General features: G+C 39.7%; 1 protein-coding gene across 3 annotated transcripts in view; it reads right to left on the reverse strand.

Annotated features, from left to right (window-relative positions):
• Nucleotides 1-21,789, reverse strand: part of RALGPS1 (Ral GEF with PH domain and SH3 binding motif 1) — a 624,901-nt gene that overhangs the window by 165,903 nt on the left and 437,209 nt on the right. For all 3 annotated transcript variants that reach the window (XM_069082706.1, XM_069082704.1, XM_069082705.1), the window contains one exon: nucleotides 4,777-4,914. In XM_069082706.1, coding sequence (XP_068938807.1) covers nucleotides 4,777-4,914 — 138 coding nt within the window. The remainder of the gene's footprint in view (nucleotides 1-4,776; nucleotides 4,915-21,789) is intronic.

The raw sequence follows: 21,789 nt of genomic DNA on the forward strand, positions 1-21,789 counted from the left end.
GACAAGTCACTTAACCTCTGCCTGACTCTGTTTCCTCAACTGTAAGAAGTGGATAAGAATAGCACCTACTTTACATGGTTGTTAGGCAGATCAAATGAGTTAATATCTATATTTATAATATCTATAAAGCACAGTGCCCAGTCACATTTCTGCTGTCCTATACTTGTGAACTGTATATATGCACAGGAATCTCATCTTCGGGGACATGTCCTTGAAAGGAGGTCTGGGCTTACATGGACTGATGCTGAGTGAAGTGAACAGAGCCAGAACACTGCACACAGTAACAGCAACACTGTGTGATGACCAACTATGACTGACTTAGCTCTTCTCAGCAATACAATGATCTAAGACAACTCCAAAAGACTTGTGATGGAAAATGCTGTCCACATCCAGAGAAAGAACTATGGAGTCTGAATGAACATCGAAGCACACTATTTTCTCTTTTTTTTGTTTTTGTTTTTTCTTTCTCGTGTTTTTACCTTTTGTTCTGATTCTTCTTTCACAACATGACTAATATAGAAATATGTTTAATATGATTGTACATGTATAGCCTACACCAGATTGCTTGCTGTCTTGGGGAGGGGGAAAAGGAGGGAGAAAAAAATTTGGAACTCAAAATCTTATAAAAGTGAATGTTAAAAGCAATCTTTATGTGTAATAGGAAAAATAAAATACTATTTAGTGGACAAAAAAAGGAGGTCTGGGTCGGGGGTACTGAAGTCCAGGTCTCCCCAATTGGTATAGATTCACTCATATCTGCTTTCTGATACACAGGAAAGACCATTTAGGGGACATTATTGATTTGGAGCAATGAAAAGTACTCTTTAATGAATTATCAAATAAGAAAGCCAATGGCTTATAACTTTCTAAAAATAAGCTATAATTATATATTTTAAAAAGCAACAGGTCAATTTAACAATGAAAAAATCTTTAAGTTTTTGCTATTTAATACCTATAGAAACATCTTTAGGGCAGGCAGGTAGGTGGCAAGGTAGATAGAATACTGGGCCTAGAATCCTCTTTGTAAGTTCAAATCTAGCTTCTGACACTTAGTAGCTATCTGACCCTGGGCAAGTCACTTAACCTTGTTTTCCTCAGTTTTCTCATTCTCATCCTTGGAGAAGGAAACAGCGAACTACTCAGTATCCTTGCCAAGAAAACCCCAAATGGGGTCATGGAATCTCAGACATGACTGAAATGACACATCAGAGACACCTTTGCAATTAACACTGAAATATGTCACCAAAGCTCTGGACTATAGCCTTGGGCAAAGGGCAGTATATTGCACCAGGAAGGACATCAGACTTAGACTCCTTGAGGGCAGGAAATATCTTTGGTTTTTTGCCGTATCCCCAGCACTTATATAATGCCTGGCACATAGTAGGAATAGTAGGCATACCATAAATGTTTATTGACTAACTCAGGCCACCTGTGTTCAGCCCCACCAATTATTAGCTACATGAAAATCACCTATTCTTAGAGCTTCATTTTAACACAATGGCTAGAATGTTGAGCCTGGAGTCAAGAAGACTTAAGTTCAAATCTGGCCTTGGACACTTACTAGTTGTATGACCCTGGGCAAGTCATTTAACTTTTATTTGCCTCAGTTTCATCATCTGTAAGATGGGAATAATAATAGTGCCACCCAGGGTTGTTCTGATATTTGTAAAGCACTCAGCACAGTATCTAGAATACAGCAGGATATTCCTTTCTCTCTTCCCCTACTCTGTCAAATGGGGACAATGGGATTTGAAATAGCTATTTAACAGGGTTGTCAAGAGAGAATCAAATAAGACAATGGGTATAAAAATGCTTTGGGACCAGATATAAAGTGCTATTTTTAGAGATCTCAATAACTCCACTATCGGACTGTTTATTTTAAAAAAAATTAAATAAAATTTGCCTCCAAAGTCCTGGTATTAAAAACACTGCTGTCTAGAACATTTGCTTCAGAGGATGGTTTTGTATTTTCTTGCTGGCACAGGCTGTACTGAATCTATCTCTCAGGCAATCATAGTGATCTTCTGAATTGAAGAATAAACATGAGCTGCTTAACTTCAGTTTAACTGTCCAATTCAACGGCCTTGTCTTGGTAGGGAAAGCACATCGACTCTCTGGGATACATGCTTACTGCGTAGCCTCTGTCTTCCTTTCCCTCTTGCAGGCTTCTCCTCAGAGACTCCACATTAGACATAAGCAACCACACACAACTTTACATTTCTCATTTGCTAATCTTCTTGTCCCCAGAATTTCTAAAGTTAGAGTCAGGCAACTCCTAAGGCTAAATTACAGAGCAGGTGTCAATCAGCATTGGGAAGGGGAGTGTCCCCATCAGGAGGTCCTTCTGCTAATGGAAGTACTGGCTGAGGCCCCCTTTTAGGAGAGTGTTGGAAGCAGCTTGAAAGAGCTCAGGAGACCTGACTGCTAAATTTTCAGTGTGAGCATTTACATCTTGGAAATGGACAAACTTTACAAATCAGTGGTTGATTTATTGCTTTGCTGATTGACTAGAACTAAGGAAGGGATGGAGAAAGGGTTAATAATAGAGATCTTACTTAAAGTGTGTTGTTTGTGCATTTTTTTCCCCAGAGAACTGCATACCTATCATACCCCTGCCCTGCCTCAACCTCTATGCCCCCTCCCCCACAATCAATTTTAAAAGCTCATCTTCTTAATTAATTTTTAAAATGAAGGATTCTTCCAAAAACAGTTCTGGCACTAACTGAAAACAAATAACCAAATCAAGAGGTTATTAGGCTTAGCAGTAGGGAGTGAGTAAAGTTGCTATATAAATCCAAATTAATTACTATCATTATCATTGGATTTTGCTAGGAATATATCATGTTGTGCAGCAAACCAAAATTATTAAGGGGATTCCTGTGCATGTAGAGATTGGACTAGATGACCTTCAAGAATGATTATACTGACATTCTGGGACTCTGCAAATCCTGTCTCTTCCAGGTCTGACATTCTATTTTTGTGTTCTAACATTCTATGGTTTAAGGCTCTTTCTAACTCTAGCCTTGAATGTTCCATGTTCTAATCCTCTAATGTTCCAGGGGCCCTTCCAGCTCTAACATTCTATGATCCCAGGAGGTTGTGCATATTCCATTTATATAAAAGGTAGGGTTCTATTAATAAGTCTTAAAAATAGGAAAGTTACATAGGAAAAGAAGCTATGAGTAAGTTTCTCAAAAGAAAACAAAGGCTAGGTTTTTATTGCACCAAAGTGATCATGGAATCATAGACTTATAAAGGCATATGGGCTCTCAGAGGGAAAGGATTCCCATCACTACTTAAGTGGAAATCCCCTCTGTAAAATCTCTGAGAAGTATTCATCTAGCTTTCACTTAAAGTCCCCCTATAATAGGGAACTACCCCTTCCCCCAGGGCATTTCAGTCTACTTTTGGAGCACTAATTGTTAGAAAGGCTTTTCTAACAATTATAATGAATGGAAATCTGCCTTTCCCAATTTCTACTCAAAGACTTGTTCTCTTTGGAATCAAACAGAACAAGTTCTAATCTTCTCCATTATAGTCCTTCAGAATCTGGAGAAAGACATCATGTCTCCTAAGCCTTCTTTCCTCCAGACTAACTAACCATACTAATCTTCATCGTTTTAACCAGTTTACCTATGGTAAGGTTTTCAGTCCTTTCACCACCCTCTGGACTAATTCCAGTTTGTCAATGCCCATTCTAAAATGTGGCACCCAGAGCTGACCATGATACTCCAGATGAGCGACCAGGGAAGGACAGTAGCACTGGTGCCTTCCTTGCCAGTTACCCTAAGTAATATTCCTCAGATGGGTCAGTTTGTTTCCTAAATCTCAAAAGAAATTTGGAGATCCCAGAATGGCTCTTAATATGGGTTAAATCAAGTCTTTCCCCTCATTCTTTACTTCTAGACACATACTCTTGGATTATTTTGTGTCTAACTAAAATCCTCCTGAACAAGATATCAAATGTAAATAGAATAACATCTGGGATGTTAGAGATATGGATACACTGGTTCAAACACCCACTAAACTTGGGCCCAAACACTTCACTGGTGGTTGCTATGGTGAAGTAAGAAGGGAGAGGCAAACCAAATTCTGCTATTTGGAAAACTATCACTTCCCACAAACTTCACCTCTGGGTTAGACCTTAGCAATCATATAGCCAACCCCCTCACTTTCAGGTAGGGAAACAGGGGCCTGGAGAACAAAAGGTCATATATCTAGAAAGGGGTGAGCCAAGATTCCAATTTGGGTTTTCTGTCTCCAAATCTAGTTCTCTTTCCACTAAACTGCAATGTCTTTATGTTCCATGAGGTCATGGATATAACCATGGAAGGAAGCAGAGGAGGAAAACTGGCAGCAGTAACTTCTTCTTGGCTTTTTTTATGAATTCCTACAGCATCTGTTTCCATTATTAAAATGAAGATTTATATTGGGTGGGGAAAAGTAGAGAGATGTATATTTGACTTGGATTCAGGAGACCTACTTGAGTTCAAATCCCAGCTCTGCCATTTATTATGTATATGATCCTAGTGCCTCAATTCCCTCATCTGTAAAATGGGGGTACTCCCTCCCTCACAGGGTTGTTGTAGGGAAAGTGCTTTGTAAACCTTAGAGCTCTATAGAAATATGAATAGTGGTGATGATGAGAATGAAGACGAAGAAGAAGAAAGTGGTGATGGTAAAAGATTTCTGGTGGGAAAGTCACCTTAGTGCAAACTTTTTACTGGATTGTTCTGGAGAAGAAAGGCTACTGTTTTGATATATGAAATTACTAACCATAGCTACAGGAGACTTGTAAATCAGCTATTATTCGCAGAATATTGTTCATCTGATTAGATCTTTGTTCATTTTCCATGATGCTTCCTGAAGCTGGGTATGCAGAATCAATGTAGATTAAATCCAGAAGATAAATTCCTGAAATGAAAACCAATATAAGAACATGAAGTGAGCTACCTTCAGTGCAAAGGGAAATGACATTATAGGCAAAAATAGAGGCAAACAAACTTCCCTTGCCTGTCTTCCACCTTCCTCCCTCCTCACCCAACTGTTCAAAAAGGCATGCATGACATAGTTTAAATGTTATGGCAGGACCGGGATTTCAATTCTAATGGCCAACTCTTACTTTGTCCATAAACTGGTCAACTGCAAGGGAAGTATCTGGGTAGCACTAAAAATTAACACCTGCTAAAAAAAAGGTTGACCAATTTTTAAGTTTATTAAGTTTGTAGTGAAAGAAAATTTTGAGCTGGACACAACTGAGGAATGTCAGGAAATTTCATCAACCCATGAAAACTGATTTATTGCCCAGACTTCGCTAAATTTATATAAAAGTAGTGTTGTGGCGTTTGAATGTCAGAATCACTCATTCATTCATTCATTCACTTGTTTGCTCATTCAACAGTTATTTATGGAATACCTAAAGCATGGAAAGCCCTGTGTTGGGTACAGTGGGGCATAGGTCCCGGTCTGGACATGGCATCCAGGCTCCCTAAAGGAGCTGACACATTGATGCTGTATAGACTGCTTTGATCAGTCAATGGATTTGTGATTTCAGCAACATGTGAGCTCCCTGCCGCACCTTCTTGTCCAATGTGATTCTTGTCTATGACTTTCCATGAAATCCTCCAGAATGGCGCTATCTGTCGGGCAGGCTGCACGTCCTTTACTATACGAATGAGGCACTTATGACGTCCCTTGTGTATGGCCTGTGACCAGCCTATGTATTTTTCTAATCACACATGAATCTCCTGATGAATTATTATATTAACATCCATAAAATATCCTGGCAATCAAATAAAATATAGGGCAAGTCTCCAAAACAACAAAATGTGAAGTATTGATGGTTTGATTAAAAAAAAAATAACACGTGCTTAACAAAATAAAAATACATTTGGTCTATGTATAAAGTGAGGCAATGCATGTAAAATACTTTGTGAATCTTAAAGTACTTTATAAAGCAATTATTAGTATCATTTCTATACCGTCTGTATCCTAACAAAATCCTATTGCCTTTTATTTTATTCTTTAACAAAATAGTGTGTATTGCCCTTACTTTGCCTCATTATATAGACCATGGACTCATAAAGCTAGAAGTAACCTCCGAGGCCATCTGGTCCAGCCCCTTCATCGGAGACTCAAGTCCCCCAACTCTGGAATCCAGGCACTTTCCCCTAGACTATGACATTGTTTCCATATGATTCTTTTTATATTACCTTGAATTCTTCATATGTGTCCTTCTTATAGTGTCATGATTCTCTATTATGTTGATGTACCATAATTTAGTCAGTTATTCCCCAATTATTAGATATTTCCCTCCATTTTCATTATTATAAATAAAGCAACTATATGTATTTTGGGAACATCTTAGTGGCACAGAGGATAGAGTGCCAGGTCTGGAGTCAGAAAGACCTGAGTTCAAATCCAGCTTCAGACACTTACTTAGTTATGGGACCCTGAGCAAGTCCCTAAACCCTGTTTGCTTCAGATTCCTCCTATGTAAAGTGATCTGGAGAAGGAAATAGCAAATCACTTCAGTATCTTTGTCAAGAAAACCGCATATGGGGTCACCTGAACAACAAAAGTCATCATCATTCTCTCTTAGGGTAGCCAGGTGATACAGTACCAGGCCTGAAGTCAGGAGGACTCCTTTTCCTGAGTTCAAATCTGATTTCAGACACTTACTAGTTGTGTGACTCTGGGCAAGTCACTTACTTCTGTTTGCCTTGGTTTCCCTCCTATAAAGTGAGCTTCAGAAGGAAATGACAAACCACTCCAGTAACTTTGCCAAGAAAACCTTAAAATGGGGTCATGAAGAGTTGGACACGACTGAAATGACTGAATACAAATGCATATTTTGCAGAGATAGATTTTTTGTCCTCTTAAAAATATTTTTTTAAATGAACAAAATCTATTTTTTCTTTTTGTCTGTCTCCCCCCATTTGAAAAAAAAAGGAAAACAAAACCGTTGTAACAAATACACAAAGCTAAGTAATACAAATTCCCATACTTGTCATGTTGAGAAAAATGTGTCTCACTCTGCACCACAATTCCATCATCTCTTCATCATCCTGAGTTCTCTGGAATTGGGGTTGATTATTGTCTAAGTCAGAATTCTAAGGTCTTTTAAAGTCGTTTGTCTTTAAAATTTTGTTTTTTTATGAATCATTTTCCTAGTCTGCTCACTTTACTCTGTATCATTTCATCCAAGTCTTCCTAAGTTTCTCTGAAATCATCTCCTTCATCATTTCTTGCAACACAAGAGTATTTCAATATATAGCCATTCCCCAACTAATGAGCACCTCATTATTTTCTAGTTCTTTGCCACCACAAAAAAGAGCTGCTATAAATGATTTTTGTATATATCCTTTTCCTCTTTCTTTGACCATTTTGGGGTCCTTTTTATTCTTCTGGTAATATATTTAGAATGTAGTCTAAGCAATAGGATCATCGGTTTTGTTAGTTCTAGTTATACAAAGCCAGCTTGTTCTCCAAAAAAAATGTATTTGTTTACGATTGTAGCCCTGTCAACACTTTTTTTTTTGCCATTTATGACAATTTAATGGGTACAAGATAGCATCTTAAATATTGTCCTGATGTACATTTCTTGACTTAATAAGAAATTTGAATAGTTTCTCATATTGTCAATAAAAATTTCTATTTTTTTCTTTGAAGGAGGTGTCACATCACCATACTGACTGGGTCTACTACATGTTACATTCTCAACTGAGTCCTCACTTTTGCACAGGAAAACTTTTATTTTTCTTTGATTGACTCTATTCTACTCTTTTTAATGACTATTATGAACTTTATCTTTTTGATTCCTCCTTTCTTCCACCCCCGCTAGTAGAAGTCCTTGATTCCTATTTTAGTTGGAAAATAGAGTCCATCTATCATCTTGCTGCTATACTCCACAGTTGATAATTCTTCTAATTCTTTACATGTACTCTCATCTTTTATTCCTGTTTCTAAAGAAAAGGAGGCTATTCTCTTTGCTAAGGGAGAGGATGACTAGGACGTGAACCTATAACCAGAGCAATATGAAAGTGTAGAATATTGAAGTTGGAAGGAATCATAGACATCTTCAGTTAGTCAAACTTTTAGTATAGTGAAGGCATTGTGCTGGGAATACAGATAAAGGCAAGCACAATCTTGGCTTTCACTTGAGCTCATATTCTAATGAGAGAACATGTAAATAGCTACAAACATACATGAGACATATAGCATGGATGAGAGGAAATCTCAGGGGGAATTCACTACCAGTAGGAGTACTGCAGAAAGTGAAATTTGGTCTAAGACTTGAAGGAAGCCAAAGAAGCTAAAAGGCCTAGGTAAAGAAGAACATTACAGATTTGGCACACAGATGGAAAATGGAATGTTGTGTGAGAGAAACAATAAGTAGCAGGACAGTTTAATTTAATGATGGATTGTGTAGATGAGAATTAAGTGTAATAAAACTGGACAAATGGTTGTGTGAAGAGCTTTTTATGTCAACAGAGGGACTTTATATTTGATTATAGAGGTAATAGGTAGCCATTGCAGTTTACTGAATAGGGAAGGGTAACATGACCAGATCTATGCTTTAGGAAAGTCATTTTGCCAGCTCAATAGAGAATGATTTGGAGTAGAAAGAGATGAGGTAGGAAGGCCAATGTGAAGGCTACTGAATAGTCCAGGTGAGAAGTTGTGAGGGTCTGACTGAAGGTAGTAACTATGAGAGCTGAGAGAAGAGGATGTGTATGAGGGATGTTGTGAAGGGAGAAACAACAAAATGTGGCAATGGGATAGATATTTGGATTGAGTAGAAATATGTAGTTAAAGATAATAACCGAGGTTGTGAGCCTAAGTGACTGAGAGGGTAGGGGAACATTTGACAACAATAGGGAAATTGGGATGAGGGGATAGTTTGGAGTGAAGGAGTTATATTTTGGGCATGTCAAATGTGAAGTGTGTACTGGAATCTAGTTCTAGTTGTCCAAAAAGCATTGGTGATGTGAAGTAGCTTTATTCTAGTCTTATCACTATTTGAACCATGAACACATTCGACAATATTTCTGAAAAGTGGTCTTCTAGTTCCAGTTTCCAAATATAAATGATATGAGAACTCACTTCCCATCAGTTCACCCCATTCTACTCTTGGAAGTTTTTCCTTATATGAAGCTGAAATATATTTATCTGCTGCTTGAACCCATTGGCTGTAGTTCTGGGGCCAATCAAAGGAAGTATAAGCCCAATTCTATATGATGCCTTTCAAGTATTTGAAGTCAGATATCCTGTGTCTCTCTAAAGCCTCTTCTTTTCCAGGCTAAACAAATCCCAGTTCCTTCAATTCATGTTTGGATGGTATTATCTTCAGCACCTATTCTGTCCTGGTCACCTTCCTTGGCATGTGCTCAAGCTTATTAATGGTGCTGGCATTGTTGGGCCAAGATTCTACACACAAGCCAGTTTGATTTGGAGTTCCTCTAGTGAAGGGGCAAATACCCATTTCATTGTGGAGAAAGAATGCAAGGACACAGTATGATCTGGGGGCACTTTCTGTCTCTCAGAAAAGCACCCAGAATCCCAGGTTACAAAGCAAGAAGCTAAGAGGTTCCCAGTGGCTCCGTCTAGAGGTGGAGGCAGGAGGGAAGGGAATCATTTCAGTTCTTCCCCCTCTTTGCATTACTTTATTTCTGACCAAGTATTGACGATTTCAACCGTTGGCTCTCAAACTCCCATCTCACTTCTCCCCTTCAAATAAACACACAGAGACTCATACATAACTGTAATTCCCTAAGAAAACTTTAAATTTCTTTGAATGATGTGGGTTCCTCAATTGAGATGCTACTAATCATTCTTTGGTGGTGACCTTGGGTTTCTTAAGGCTAGACCAGAAGACACAACATAGGCTCTGTTTGTTCCTACCAAGCTGGAAAAGATTTGAGTATAGGCCTGGCAACAGACTGCATCTGTCATCCAACAACCAGACAAGCTAAATGGAGATAGGATAAACACCAGAGGGTTGGCCATTGGGTGATGAATTCTTTTGGCTGCAGTAACTCATGAAGACAGCCTACTAAGAGGCTGTGAGCTGCCTCTGTGGAGGGAGTACCTACCCACACAGATCAAATCACTTCAAGTACTGAAGTGAATACAAACAGACTAACTCATTCTCGGCCTATTTCTCTGATAAGTAAATAAAACTCCCTCAAACACTCAAGAAGACCATTGAGATTCTTAAATGATCAGAGCAATTCATCATCATTTACTGCTCTGCTCCAAGGCCACAACCTAAATCACTAATCTTTACCAGCTATCCCCCAAATGTGAGGCCAGGGCTCCAAAGCTGTTCCAGAGATTTGGGATGTATCAACATAAATGGATCACCACTGATAGAAAAATTAAAAGCAAAGCCTCTATTGATGATCGACCAGTAGCATGATTTTTAATACAACTCTTGATAGAATGTGGAATAATCATGATGACAGCTGACATTTTTATAGTACTTTAAGTTTATAAAGTCCTACACATACCTTATCTCAGCTGGAAGTGACCTTTGACAGTGGATTTGTAGCTCCAGAAAGGACCTTAGGTACTACCTAGTCCAACTAAGCTCATTAAGAGAGCACTGAGAGCTAGGAGCCAGGGAACTCTTGGATATGTCTTTGCACCCAATTCCTTCTCAGTTTATGGTATAGATAGATTAGGAGCCTGGCAAAATTCAGTAAATTCTGTAGATTGAAAACCATGGTTTTCAGTTCAAGGATGTCACTGTATAAAGACAGGCTATCTTGTATATATACAATCTCTCTCTCTCTCTCTCTCTCTCTCTCTCTCTCTCTCTGTCTCTGTCTCTCTCTCTCTGTCTCTGTCTCTCTCTCTCTCTCTCTCTCTCTCTGTCTCTCTCTCTCTCTCTGTGTCTCTCTCTCTCTCTGTGTCTCTCTGTGTGTATGTATATTTGCTTCCCTTACATATTAGCAGTCATCTAAGACCAGCTGTTATTAACAGGACCATTTCTTCCTTCACCACTATTACTTCTTTGGATTTCTCTCCCTTCTGTCCTGTACCTTCCCTTTCCCCACTGATTAGATGTGGCAGCTCTGAATCACCTCAAATTAGATGTCTCATAAACAGCTCAAATTCAGCATTTCAAAAATGGAGCTTTTCATCCATCGTTCCCCAAATCCTGCCGTCTTCTCCACTTCCCTATTAGCAATGAGGATGCCCCCATCCTCCCAGTCCCCTAGCCTCACAGATCATGTCATTTTCAATTCTTCATCATCACTTACCAATGTATCCAATCCACTGCTGAATCTCATTGTTTCTGCCTTTACAACATCTCTCACATATGTCCCAGTATCTCAATTTATGCAGCCACCACCCTGGTTTAGATCTTCCTCACCTCTCAGATGGAATATTGCAATAGCCTTCTAATTTTTATACCTTTTATAAGTTTCTTCCTTCTGCAATCCATCTTCCCACTCAGCTGTCAAAGTGCTTTTCCTAAAACACAGGTATGACCCAGTCACCCTCTTTCTCCCAACTTCCTCGAGAAATATTATTCATTCCCTATTGCCTCCAGAATAAACGAAAGTTCTCTTTTGGCATTTAAAACTCTTCACAGACCTATTTTTTGAGGATTCTAAAATGTCCCCCCCATATTTGACTATTCAGCTGCACTGTCCTACTTGCTGGTCTTCACAGGACATACTCTTTTTTCCATCTCTGACCCTTTGCTCTTGCTGTCCCCCATACCAGGAATTCTCTTCCCTGTTACTTATTTCTCCCTGACTTACTATGAGACTCAGATTAAATCCAACTTTCTGCAGGAGGCCACTATTGCTAATGCCTTCCTCTCTGAGACTGCCTTCCACCTTTCTTTGTGCCTCATGTATATACCTAATAATTTTCATGTCATCTTTTCCACTAGAATATGGGCTTCCTGAAGGCAGGGACTGTTTTTGCCTTTTTTTTTTTAATCTCCAATGTTCAGCAAATGACTGTCATATAGTACACATTTGTTTTTGATTGATTGACCATCCTTCCCCAGCCTTACCTAATCCCTGGTTTTCTTGTCACTTGGAGAACTGTCCAGAGCTGGCTCTGGTGGTGGGACTGAGAATGGTGAGTGACAGGGAATGAGAGAAGAGGACAGAAAACCTACTTGGTCTAATCTTCATCACTCTTTGGATGATGGAGGAGTGGAGGGGTTTATGGGTTTTTCAAGTTCCATCCAGCCCCAGAGACTTCTGATTTTCTCACTCCTCACTCAAAAGACGCCTCCAGTACCTCATGCCATGCCCCCTGCCCAGTTTCTGTGAATATATTCCCAGGTCTTGTTTTCCTTTCAAATGCAAGTACATATGCTACTTTATCTTATTTTAAATGTAGATTAAGTGACTTTTTGTGCATCTGAAGATCAATTTGGCTTATATGCACCATAGTATTTCCCCAACGTCAAAGTTAAAGAAGAGAAGGGGGCATAATGTGTATATATGTGTGTGTACAGGTGGATAAGGAGGAGAATTTTTGCTCCATTTATTTCTCCTTTACTATGAGAAAACTTCATAGTTTTATATTTGTTTCAGGCGCATAAGATTAAAGGGGAAATTGGGAGATGGCATTTTTATCTGCAGTAGGTCATGGGAGGACAGAAACCCTGAGTAGGAGTAGCAACAGGTGGTGGCTGCAAAAGGAAGGCAGCTGTACTCCTCCAGGGGCCCCCTGGGAAAACGCAGAAAGAGAAATTTGTGCTGAGAGGGGTCCCCAGTTGGATCGTCCCAGTGTTTTTAGGAGACAGAAGGTTTCAAGTTTGGATGGGGGGAATCTCTCGATTTGAAAACAGTCCAGCAAAGATAAAAATAGGAAAGCAGTATATGCTGATTATGTGAGAACTGATTGTTTATAGAAACCTAATCTTAAGATTCATAGTAAGGCAGTGGTCCCTGAATGGCTGAAAAATCCCACCTTTGAAAAAAGCTGAACCATGATGTTACACAGGGTGTACGAACAGATAAGCAGTGGGGACAGCGGATGTAAGAGGGAAAGGAGATGGGTTCAATGCTCAGGGGAAAGTTTTAGGACCATTCAATGGAGGGGTTTTCCATATGAAAAGGTGAGGAAAACATGCGATAGTTGTACATGTGCAGAAGATAACAGACCATATGACAATGGGAAAGGAAGGTAAGGGACAGATAATTGGAATAGGAAGGAACAAGTATCTATATATTTGTAGATTATGGGTGGCACTTAGCAGTATATGACAATTTGGCAGGGACTGTCATTCAGTCAGCTGGCATTTATTAAAGCACTTATTATGTTACTAACATGGTCCCCATGGAAATTCCTCCCTATTTACACTGACTACATTTTGTATTTTCTAATATGAATACATATTATTTCTCCTTAAATGGAGTACATGTTCCTCGAGGGCAGCTACTGTTTTATTTTCTTTTGTATGGCAACCATCTAGCACAGTGTTTGGCACTCAATAAATGCTTAACAAAATGTAGTTAAATAAAAAAGAGACATGATCTCAAGACTGGAAGCACAATGAAGAAAATGTTTATCAGGGAATTGAAAGCTGAGATAAGTGAGCACATAGTAAGATAGCACCTAGTTACCTTCAGTTAATTCATATCAGATGGACTGGACTAATTACATTCTCGGAACTCAAAAATCTTAGAGATGTAATGCTGAACCATTGTCAGTGTTCTATGAGACACTGAGGCCTTTGGGGGAGGCCCCATGAAATGGGCACTGGCAAATGCTGTTCCACTTTGCAAAGAGGGGAAGGTGGTAAATACTGCGAACCATTAGCTGGTGAGCTTAATGTCAATTCTTGGCAAGATTCTGGAATAGATTATTAAACAGATGGTTTATGAGCACATATAAAGAAAAGCTGTGATTGTTATGAGTCAGCATGGGTTCATTCAGAATAAATCATGCCAGACTAACCTCATTTCCTCATGTGATAGAATTAATAGACTGGTAGAACAGGGGGAATGTTAAAGATATAGCACGTTTCTATTTCAGCAAGACGTTTGCCAGGGATTCTCATGGTGTCCTTGTGGCTGAAGAGATGTGGATTGAACGGTAATAAACAGAGTTGGGCAGATTCAGAACCAAATGAATAACTGAACTCAAAGAGTTCATAATTAATTATTAATATTATCAATCGATAATAACTATTAATAATTCAATAATTATATTTATAATTGTATTTGAATATAATAAATATAATCTATATAATGGATATAATTATAATTATTAATAATTATTATCACATAATAATGAATATCATATAATATCAATAGTTCTGTCTCAAGGGGTTTTCTCTTAAGACTTGATCTGTTCAACATTTCTATCAGTCCTGGGTTAAGCCATAGATGGTATGTTTATCATATGTGCTTCCCCACGTCTGGGGCATATTCCATCTTTACATCCACCTCTTAGCATTTCTGGCTCCCTTTACAACAAAGTCCAGGTGCCACCTCCTACATGATGCCTTTCTCCATCCTCCCACTTAGTATTCTTATCCTCTTAAAATTCCTTTGAATAACTTTGCATATATTTTGTATTTGCTTATCTTTGTACGTATTGCATCCCTACAGTATAACGTAAGCTCTTTGAGGACATGGGTTGGCTTTTTTTTTTTTGGTCTTTGTGTCTCCAGAATCTAGCACACTACCTTGCACATTAAAAAAAATCCAGATCTATCAACTCCCAGAGTAGAAATTTCCTCCACCAATGCAGATCAGAAACTCATCTGTAACTCAGAGTCTAAGAGAGTTGCTTGGAGCATATAGATGTTAAATGACTTGTCCATGGTTACACAACTAGTTTGTATCAGAATCAGGGCTTAAAACAAAGATTTCCTGACTCCAAAGCTGGCCCTCTATTCACTCTGCCATGATGTCTTTCATCAGTGTGATATGGTAGCCAAAAAGATACAAATTTTATCTCTGGCTTATAAATAATAGCTCTGCCAATGAGGGAGGTGACAATTCCCTCTTACTCTAAGCTTCTCAGACCCTATTTAAACTATTCTGTTTGATTTAGGAAGGATAGTGAAAAGCTTTAGCTCATCCAGGGAAAGTAACAAGGATGGTGATGGAATGAAAAAAGCTGGCCATTGGGGTTGGATTGATTAAAGGAGTTGGGGGTGTACAGTCTGGAAAATGGGAGATTTTGCAGGGGAATGATAGCTGCTTTCAAATTTCAGAGGTTGTCCTTAAAAGGGATGAATTCTTTTGAGTCCCAGAAGGAAAAAGTAGGACACATGGTTGAAAGTTACGGTGAAGCAGATTTTGGCTTAGTATAGGGTGGAACTTCCTAACAATTAGGACTCTAAAAATGGAATGGTCTGCCTTGAAAGATAGTGGGTTCCCTGTCATTGAAAGTCTTAAAGTCAAGTTACATGGTTAATTCTTTTTCATTTGTGAAGCATTGCTGGAGGAGCAACAGGGTAGCAAGTGGACTTAGAATCAGGAGACCTTGGTCCCTAACTTGCTTTCTTATGTTTAACTGCTGCGTGATCCTGGGCAAATCACTTCATGCCTCTAAGCCTTCAAGCCTCAGTTTTCTCTTCTGTTAAATTGGGATACTTGTGTTCCTTGGCTGTGCTATGATATCATTAAAGGAGCCAATAACTATTTTTCATGGGTTGATAAGATGAAGAAGTAGCTTGCTGCTGGTATTCCATAACTGAGAAGTGGTGTCAAACTGCCCTTTGCATAGTCTATACAGGCACAGGCAAATGACATGTCACAATGGAAAAAAGCCACAGATGTGCTTTTCTACTCTTCTGGGGGGTGGGTGGGTATTATGTATTAGATAAGATGCTTGGAAAAATCCAAGACAGGGCTCCCATTCTTTCTGCAGGGACCTCCATGCCTAGAAGACCTCTGTGTCCATACAGCATCTTGGCCTGATCTCATGTGAGAACATCATGTCCAGAGCCCTCATCTGCCCTCCTTCTGCAGTAAAAAGCAGTGCAGGTGATTGATTAATGACATGATTAGGACAGAAATACAAACAAAGGTAACAGGCTTCAAAGAAACCAGATTCACCTAATGTGAACCAGACAGAACAGATTGTAAACTGGTAACTAGCTTTGTCAGAAATTAAAGCATAATCCAATTTGGAAACACTGAGTGGAAAGAATTCACTGTGCAGGGTTTTGGGGGAGTATCAACACAGTTAGTCCTCTTTTATCTAACAAACTCTGTAATCATGAATAGAGCAGAAAGGTACCTACACTGGCCACCTCCTCTGTGATCTCATTGTGGCATGAAGATAAGCCTGTTTTTTGAAGTTTTGCCTAGGAAATAGAAGCTCAGGGCAGCCTCTATCAAGGTAAAAAGGCTTCAAGATGATAGGTTGTGAAGACCAACCTAGCTTCATCTTGCTGTAGCAGCAAACACCCCAAGAGCGTCCTCAGGGTTTGCTGCTACCACAGGTTCTTGGATCTGCTTTGTTAAAGGAAAGCAACTCAAAATGGGTTAACAAGCTTACTTTAATCAGTCAGACATATATCGTTTACCTTGTTCAGGAGAAAAGGTCAGCACCCTGAACCTCAAAGTACACAGACATAATTATCAAGACAGAAACATCAAGTAGACAGATTTCCAAACTGTCCAACCATTACATCCATACCCAGTCAACATCTGGGTTTCCACATTCTGGGTTTTTCAAAGCCGGGGGACCCTCAACAACGGCTTCCCAGAATTCAGATCAAATTACAGAACACTTCTCAAAGTGAGTCCCAAAACAAAGTTACACATCAGGGCTTATATAGCCTTCTCCTGGCTCAGAGAATGTAACAACCTTATTGACTCACTGGCCAATCAAGAAGTATCTACTGAAAAACAAGCCTCCCACCCCAGGCTTCAGGTGCACATTAGCCTAGGGGCAGGGAAGATCTTTAAAATTTACATTTCCATTACACTTGCCCCCTGAAGGCACATAGCCTCTCAGTCAGGCAGTATTTTTGCTCTTAGCCTTCCCTCCTTACAATCAGTCGGCTCTGCTATCTGTGAGGCTGAGAAGAAGTTACTCTATTCCCACTAAGGAGTGAGTGACTGATAATGGTTTAATAAGCTGTCCCTTTAGGAAAATCTGCATTTTAATAAGGTGCAATAGTAAAATCCTATAGGGAAGATATATTTTTTTCAGGGATGGCAAGATTGGTGATGGGGTGGGGAAGCCATGCAAAGAATCATAGAATCTGCCAAAACCCATCCAGGAGGGTAAGTGTTAGAGAGCAGAGACAGCATTTAATTTGGAGTCTGGAGACCAAGGCTCTTATTCTGGTTCTACCACTTAATAGCTGTATGATCAGAGCAAAATCAGTTTGGTTCTCTGGGTCTCAGGGCCCTCATCTGTTTCATTTACTATCTCTCTGTTGATGGGCCCCAGTCTCCACATTTGTAAAATGGGCTTAATAATACCTATAGCACTTATAAGGCTGTTGGGAATATCCAATGAGATTTAAAGTATGTATGTGTGTGTGTAAATTTTAATATTATGCATATAATTTATGTATAAATGCATAAATATTAGCATGTAATACTGATTTGGCACTTTAAAGTATGCAAAACCATGTATATAGTGCTTTAAAGTATGCATGACCACAGCTATGTATCTGTGTTATATATACATAGATATTATTCTCTGTACACTTTAAAGTGCTAAATCAGTGTGTTATCATATAATGAAGATAACAATGCCTGCACTCCCTGCCTAATAAAATGGTTGTGAGGGAGCCTGCTTGAAAACATTAAACTACTACAGAAATTTGACATCTTATTAATATATCTGACAAATGGCTGGTCATCCAGGCTCCCCTTAATGACTCCCAGAGATGGGGAATTCATGGTCTGCTAAGGTAGCCCATTCTATTTTTGGACAAATGTCATTGTTGGGATGTTTTTCTGAAATCTGCCTCTCTGCAATGACTACACCTTGCTTCTTGTTCTGTCCTCTGGGGCCAGGCTGAACAAGTTAAAAAATCCTCCCTCCACATAACAGCCCCTAGGTTTTCCCTACAGCTTTTCTTTTTCAGGTTAAAACTAAGGATGGATTTCTTCAACCAGTCCTCATATGACATGATATACCATCCCTCTCATCATCCTGGTCTTCCTAGATGCATTCCAGCTTGTCAAAGTTGTGCCAAAAATGTGGTTCCTCAGAAAGAATGAAACACTCCAGATGGGGCTGGACCAGGTTATAAGACAGCAGGATGATTACCTTCATTTTCCTGGACATTCTCATTTTTTAATTCAGTCTAGGAGGGCATTAAGGTTTTTTTGGCTGCAATGCAATACTACTGACTCCTGCTGATTTTTTTGATCCCCAGGGTAAGACTCGACATTTATTCCTTTAAAATTTGATCTCAGTATTCATTGGGTTCATTCAACAATCGTTTTCTGAACAAAAGTCCTGTGTTCAGTTGCCTCGTGGGGCAGGAAGATGCAGAGACAATTATATCAATCAAGAAATGTAGAATGCAAGAGTCAGCCTCAGAGACAGGGGGAGAAGAGGGAGGCAGAAACTGAATCCCATTCTTTAGGCTCCTTGGGAAGAAGGAAAACTGGGAGGAAGAAAGGAGCACAATGGTAGCAACCAGGAGGGGACAGAGGAAAAATCCATGGGACTGTAGATTCAGACTGGCTGGAGTTCTTTTTATCCAGACAACTTGAGTGCAAATATTTTATCCCACTGGTCTTTAGCGGTACCCTTTTGACACTCCTCACATTTGGTGTCTGGTGACAGGTCCCTGCCTCTGGGAAGAAGGTAGCCATGGGAAATGATGAGGGATCTGGTCCTGGAATCTTTAACAACATTTGCCCAGGTGAGGGTGAGGGAAACAGATTTGATTTAAAACACTAACAAATGACTATATTAATTCTCTCAAGGATCCCACTCATTCACTCATCCCTTTCTATTCCCTCCATCACAGCTTTAACCTGGGTGTCTATGACTTCACCATCAGCTCTCTGATTGATGTCTCTCTAGTCTCTCCTGTGATCCACTGTCAGAATAATATTTCAGAATCAGAGATATGATCACAGAATTCCCCTGAGCAAAGATGTTTAGTGGCTCCTCACTGTCAGGTGAGTCCATGAGATAAAGTCCAACCTCCACCTGTCATTCCAGGCTCTCTGCAGTGTGATCCTAATCTACCCTATCTTTTTTCATACTACTCCCCTTCAAGTACTATATCCTTATCTGTCTGATTCACTGTTCCTGGTAACCCTTATTCTTACCTATGTAAGTGTCTTTAATCATATTGTTCCCTCTGCCTTGGATGCCCTTCTTTTCATCTCCACTAGTCAAACTGACCAATCCTTCAAGGCCCAGGTTAGATGTCCCCAAATAGTTCCCTGAACCTCTCCTCCCCTACACCCTCCTAGCTAGAAGTAATCCTTCTCTCCTTCTTCTGAACTCCTTTAGCATTTAGATTATACTTCTCCCCATAACTCTTAACACAAACCACTTTGTATTATACTTATGCTATATAGCCCTGCACATAACAGACTCAATGAATATTTGATAAATGAATTAACATTCAATGGTGAAAGAATTAGTCTGGTCTACTAGTTGTAGAGATGCAGTGTTGTCTTGGGGTCAAGGCCTCAGACACCAGACTGACTGCTGAAAGCACGAGGTCCAAACACCAGGCCTGACGGAGAGCCAAGTGTATACTCTGTGTGGTATCTGCCATTGTGTGATGCAGCTACAAGACTGGTACCACCTGTACATAGAGTCTGATGCCTGGGGGCTTAGAGCTCTGCCCAGAAATCAGTCAGCACCATGCCCCAGATCCCATAGACACTCACTGGGTGATCTCAGGCCTCTCTTCCCTCTGTTTGCCTCATTTTCCTCAGCTGTAAAGGGGGATGATAACAGCACCTCCTTTGCAGGGTTGTGAAGATTGAATGAGCTGATATTTGTAAAAAAGCACTTAGCCCTTACCCTGGCACATAGTAGGCACTATATAAATGCTCCTTCTCTTCCCTTCCTTTCCCCCTATTTGGAGAAGGAACACCAGAATCAGTCCTTATCCAAACAGCTGAACCCCTGGTCATGATGTGACAATCTTCAAACCTGGCCCACCCACAGATTCACCTTCTTCCTTTCTTCCCTAAGCTGTTGAAGGAAGTTACACCAATGTGCCAGCTGGTCCACCACAAATTTATATTATCAAGTTTCAACAGCTACTTGACAATTCTTTTATTCCTTCCTGATTGACTATAACCCTCCCCAAAGCAGCTGTGGCAAATCTTTTCTTTACTCCTTGTGCTCCCAAAAGCTCCCTCCAAATTTCTCTCTGTGTTGATAGGCAAATGCCCTGACCTAATTTTCTGAAGGAATTGAGACCTCATTGATCTCAAGCTCCCTCATCTCCTACACTCTATACATCAAAAACCCCTGTTAATCACCTATTCTTTCTTCCTCCACTGCTGCCTCTGAGGAAGAGATGGCCCTTCTCCCTGACAAAGCCATTCTGTCTACTTGTGCCCCAATCCTACCCTATCAATGCTCACTTTGATCTCTATTTATTGGCTCTTTCCTTATTGCCTATAAATAACATCAAACAGATTCAAGTCTACCCCATCCTTAACATGCCTTCATTTTATCCTCAAGCCAGTTTTGTTGGGTTTGCCTGAACCCAGAAGAGATTCAAAGCTGATTGTTAAGATCATAAGATTTAGAATTACTTAGAGATTTATTTCAATCCCCTAATTTTTTAAGTTAGAAACTAAGGCAATTCATTTCATTAAACATTTATTAAGTACCTACTATAGCAAGGCATTGGGTTAGTCATGGGTTTACCAGGGCAAAATGTAACATTCCCCGCCTTCAAGGAGCTTACATTCTATCAGGTGAGTAAATACAAAGTAATTTCAAGAAGTAGAGGGATGTCAGCGCAGAATAGGAGAGGAGAGTGCTGCCTGGTCTGGGCTCTGAAGGAATTTCTATGAGGTTGAAATAAGGGGTGAGCATATTTCAGATATGGGAGACCATCTGTACAAGCACAGAAGTGGGAAAGTGTCATGTATGGGGAACAGTTAGTAGCCCAGTTTGACTGGAACCCAGAGTGTGCAAAGTGGGGTCAATATGAAAGGAAACTGGAAAAGTATGAGGGGTATCCAGGAGGTGGAGGGTTTTCAATGCTAGGCTGAAGATTTTGTATTTTATCCTAGAGATAAGAGAGAGCTATAGGAAGATTTTTCATTAGAGGAATGATGTAATCATGCTAGTGTTTTAGGAATCCAAATTTGGTGCTTGTGTAGAGGGTTGATTGGTGAGGGAGAGAATGGAAGCTGGGAAAACAATTAGGAGATTATTACAACAGTCCAATCAAGAGCGATGAAGGCTTGGACTAGGATAAAGTCTATGTAACTGGAGAGAATTAAACAGATGCAAAAGACTGAGGGCTGGAAGCAGGAAGACTCTTCTTCCTGAGTTCAAATCTGGCCTCAGACACATTAGCTATGTGACCCTATGCAAGTCAATTAACTGCTTGACTCAGTTTCTCCATCTGTAAAATGAGCTGAAGAAGGGAATGTCAAACACTCTAGTATCTTTGCTAAGAAAAGCAAGTGGGGTCATGAAATAAGGTCACAAGTAGGGTCATAAAGAGTCAGATACAACTGAATAGCCTGAACAACAACAGACAGAGGGGGAATAGATGAGAAAAGCTTAACAGCTGAATGGTACGAGCACTGACAGAGAGGGAAGAATCAGAGTTCATGCCAAACAGTGAATTCATATGATCATAAGGGTGGTATTATTAATGAAAGA

This window comes from Petaurus breviceps, unplaced genomic scaffold (assembly GCF_028583685.1).
Source record: "Petaurus breviceps papuanus isolate PSGF00001 unplaced genomic scaffold, PetGlider_PUasm1.0 171, whole genome shotgun sequence".
NCBI lineage: Eukaryota > Metazoa > Chordata > Mammalia > Diprotodontia > Petauridae > Petaurus > Petaurus breviceps.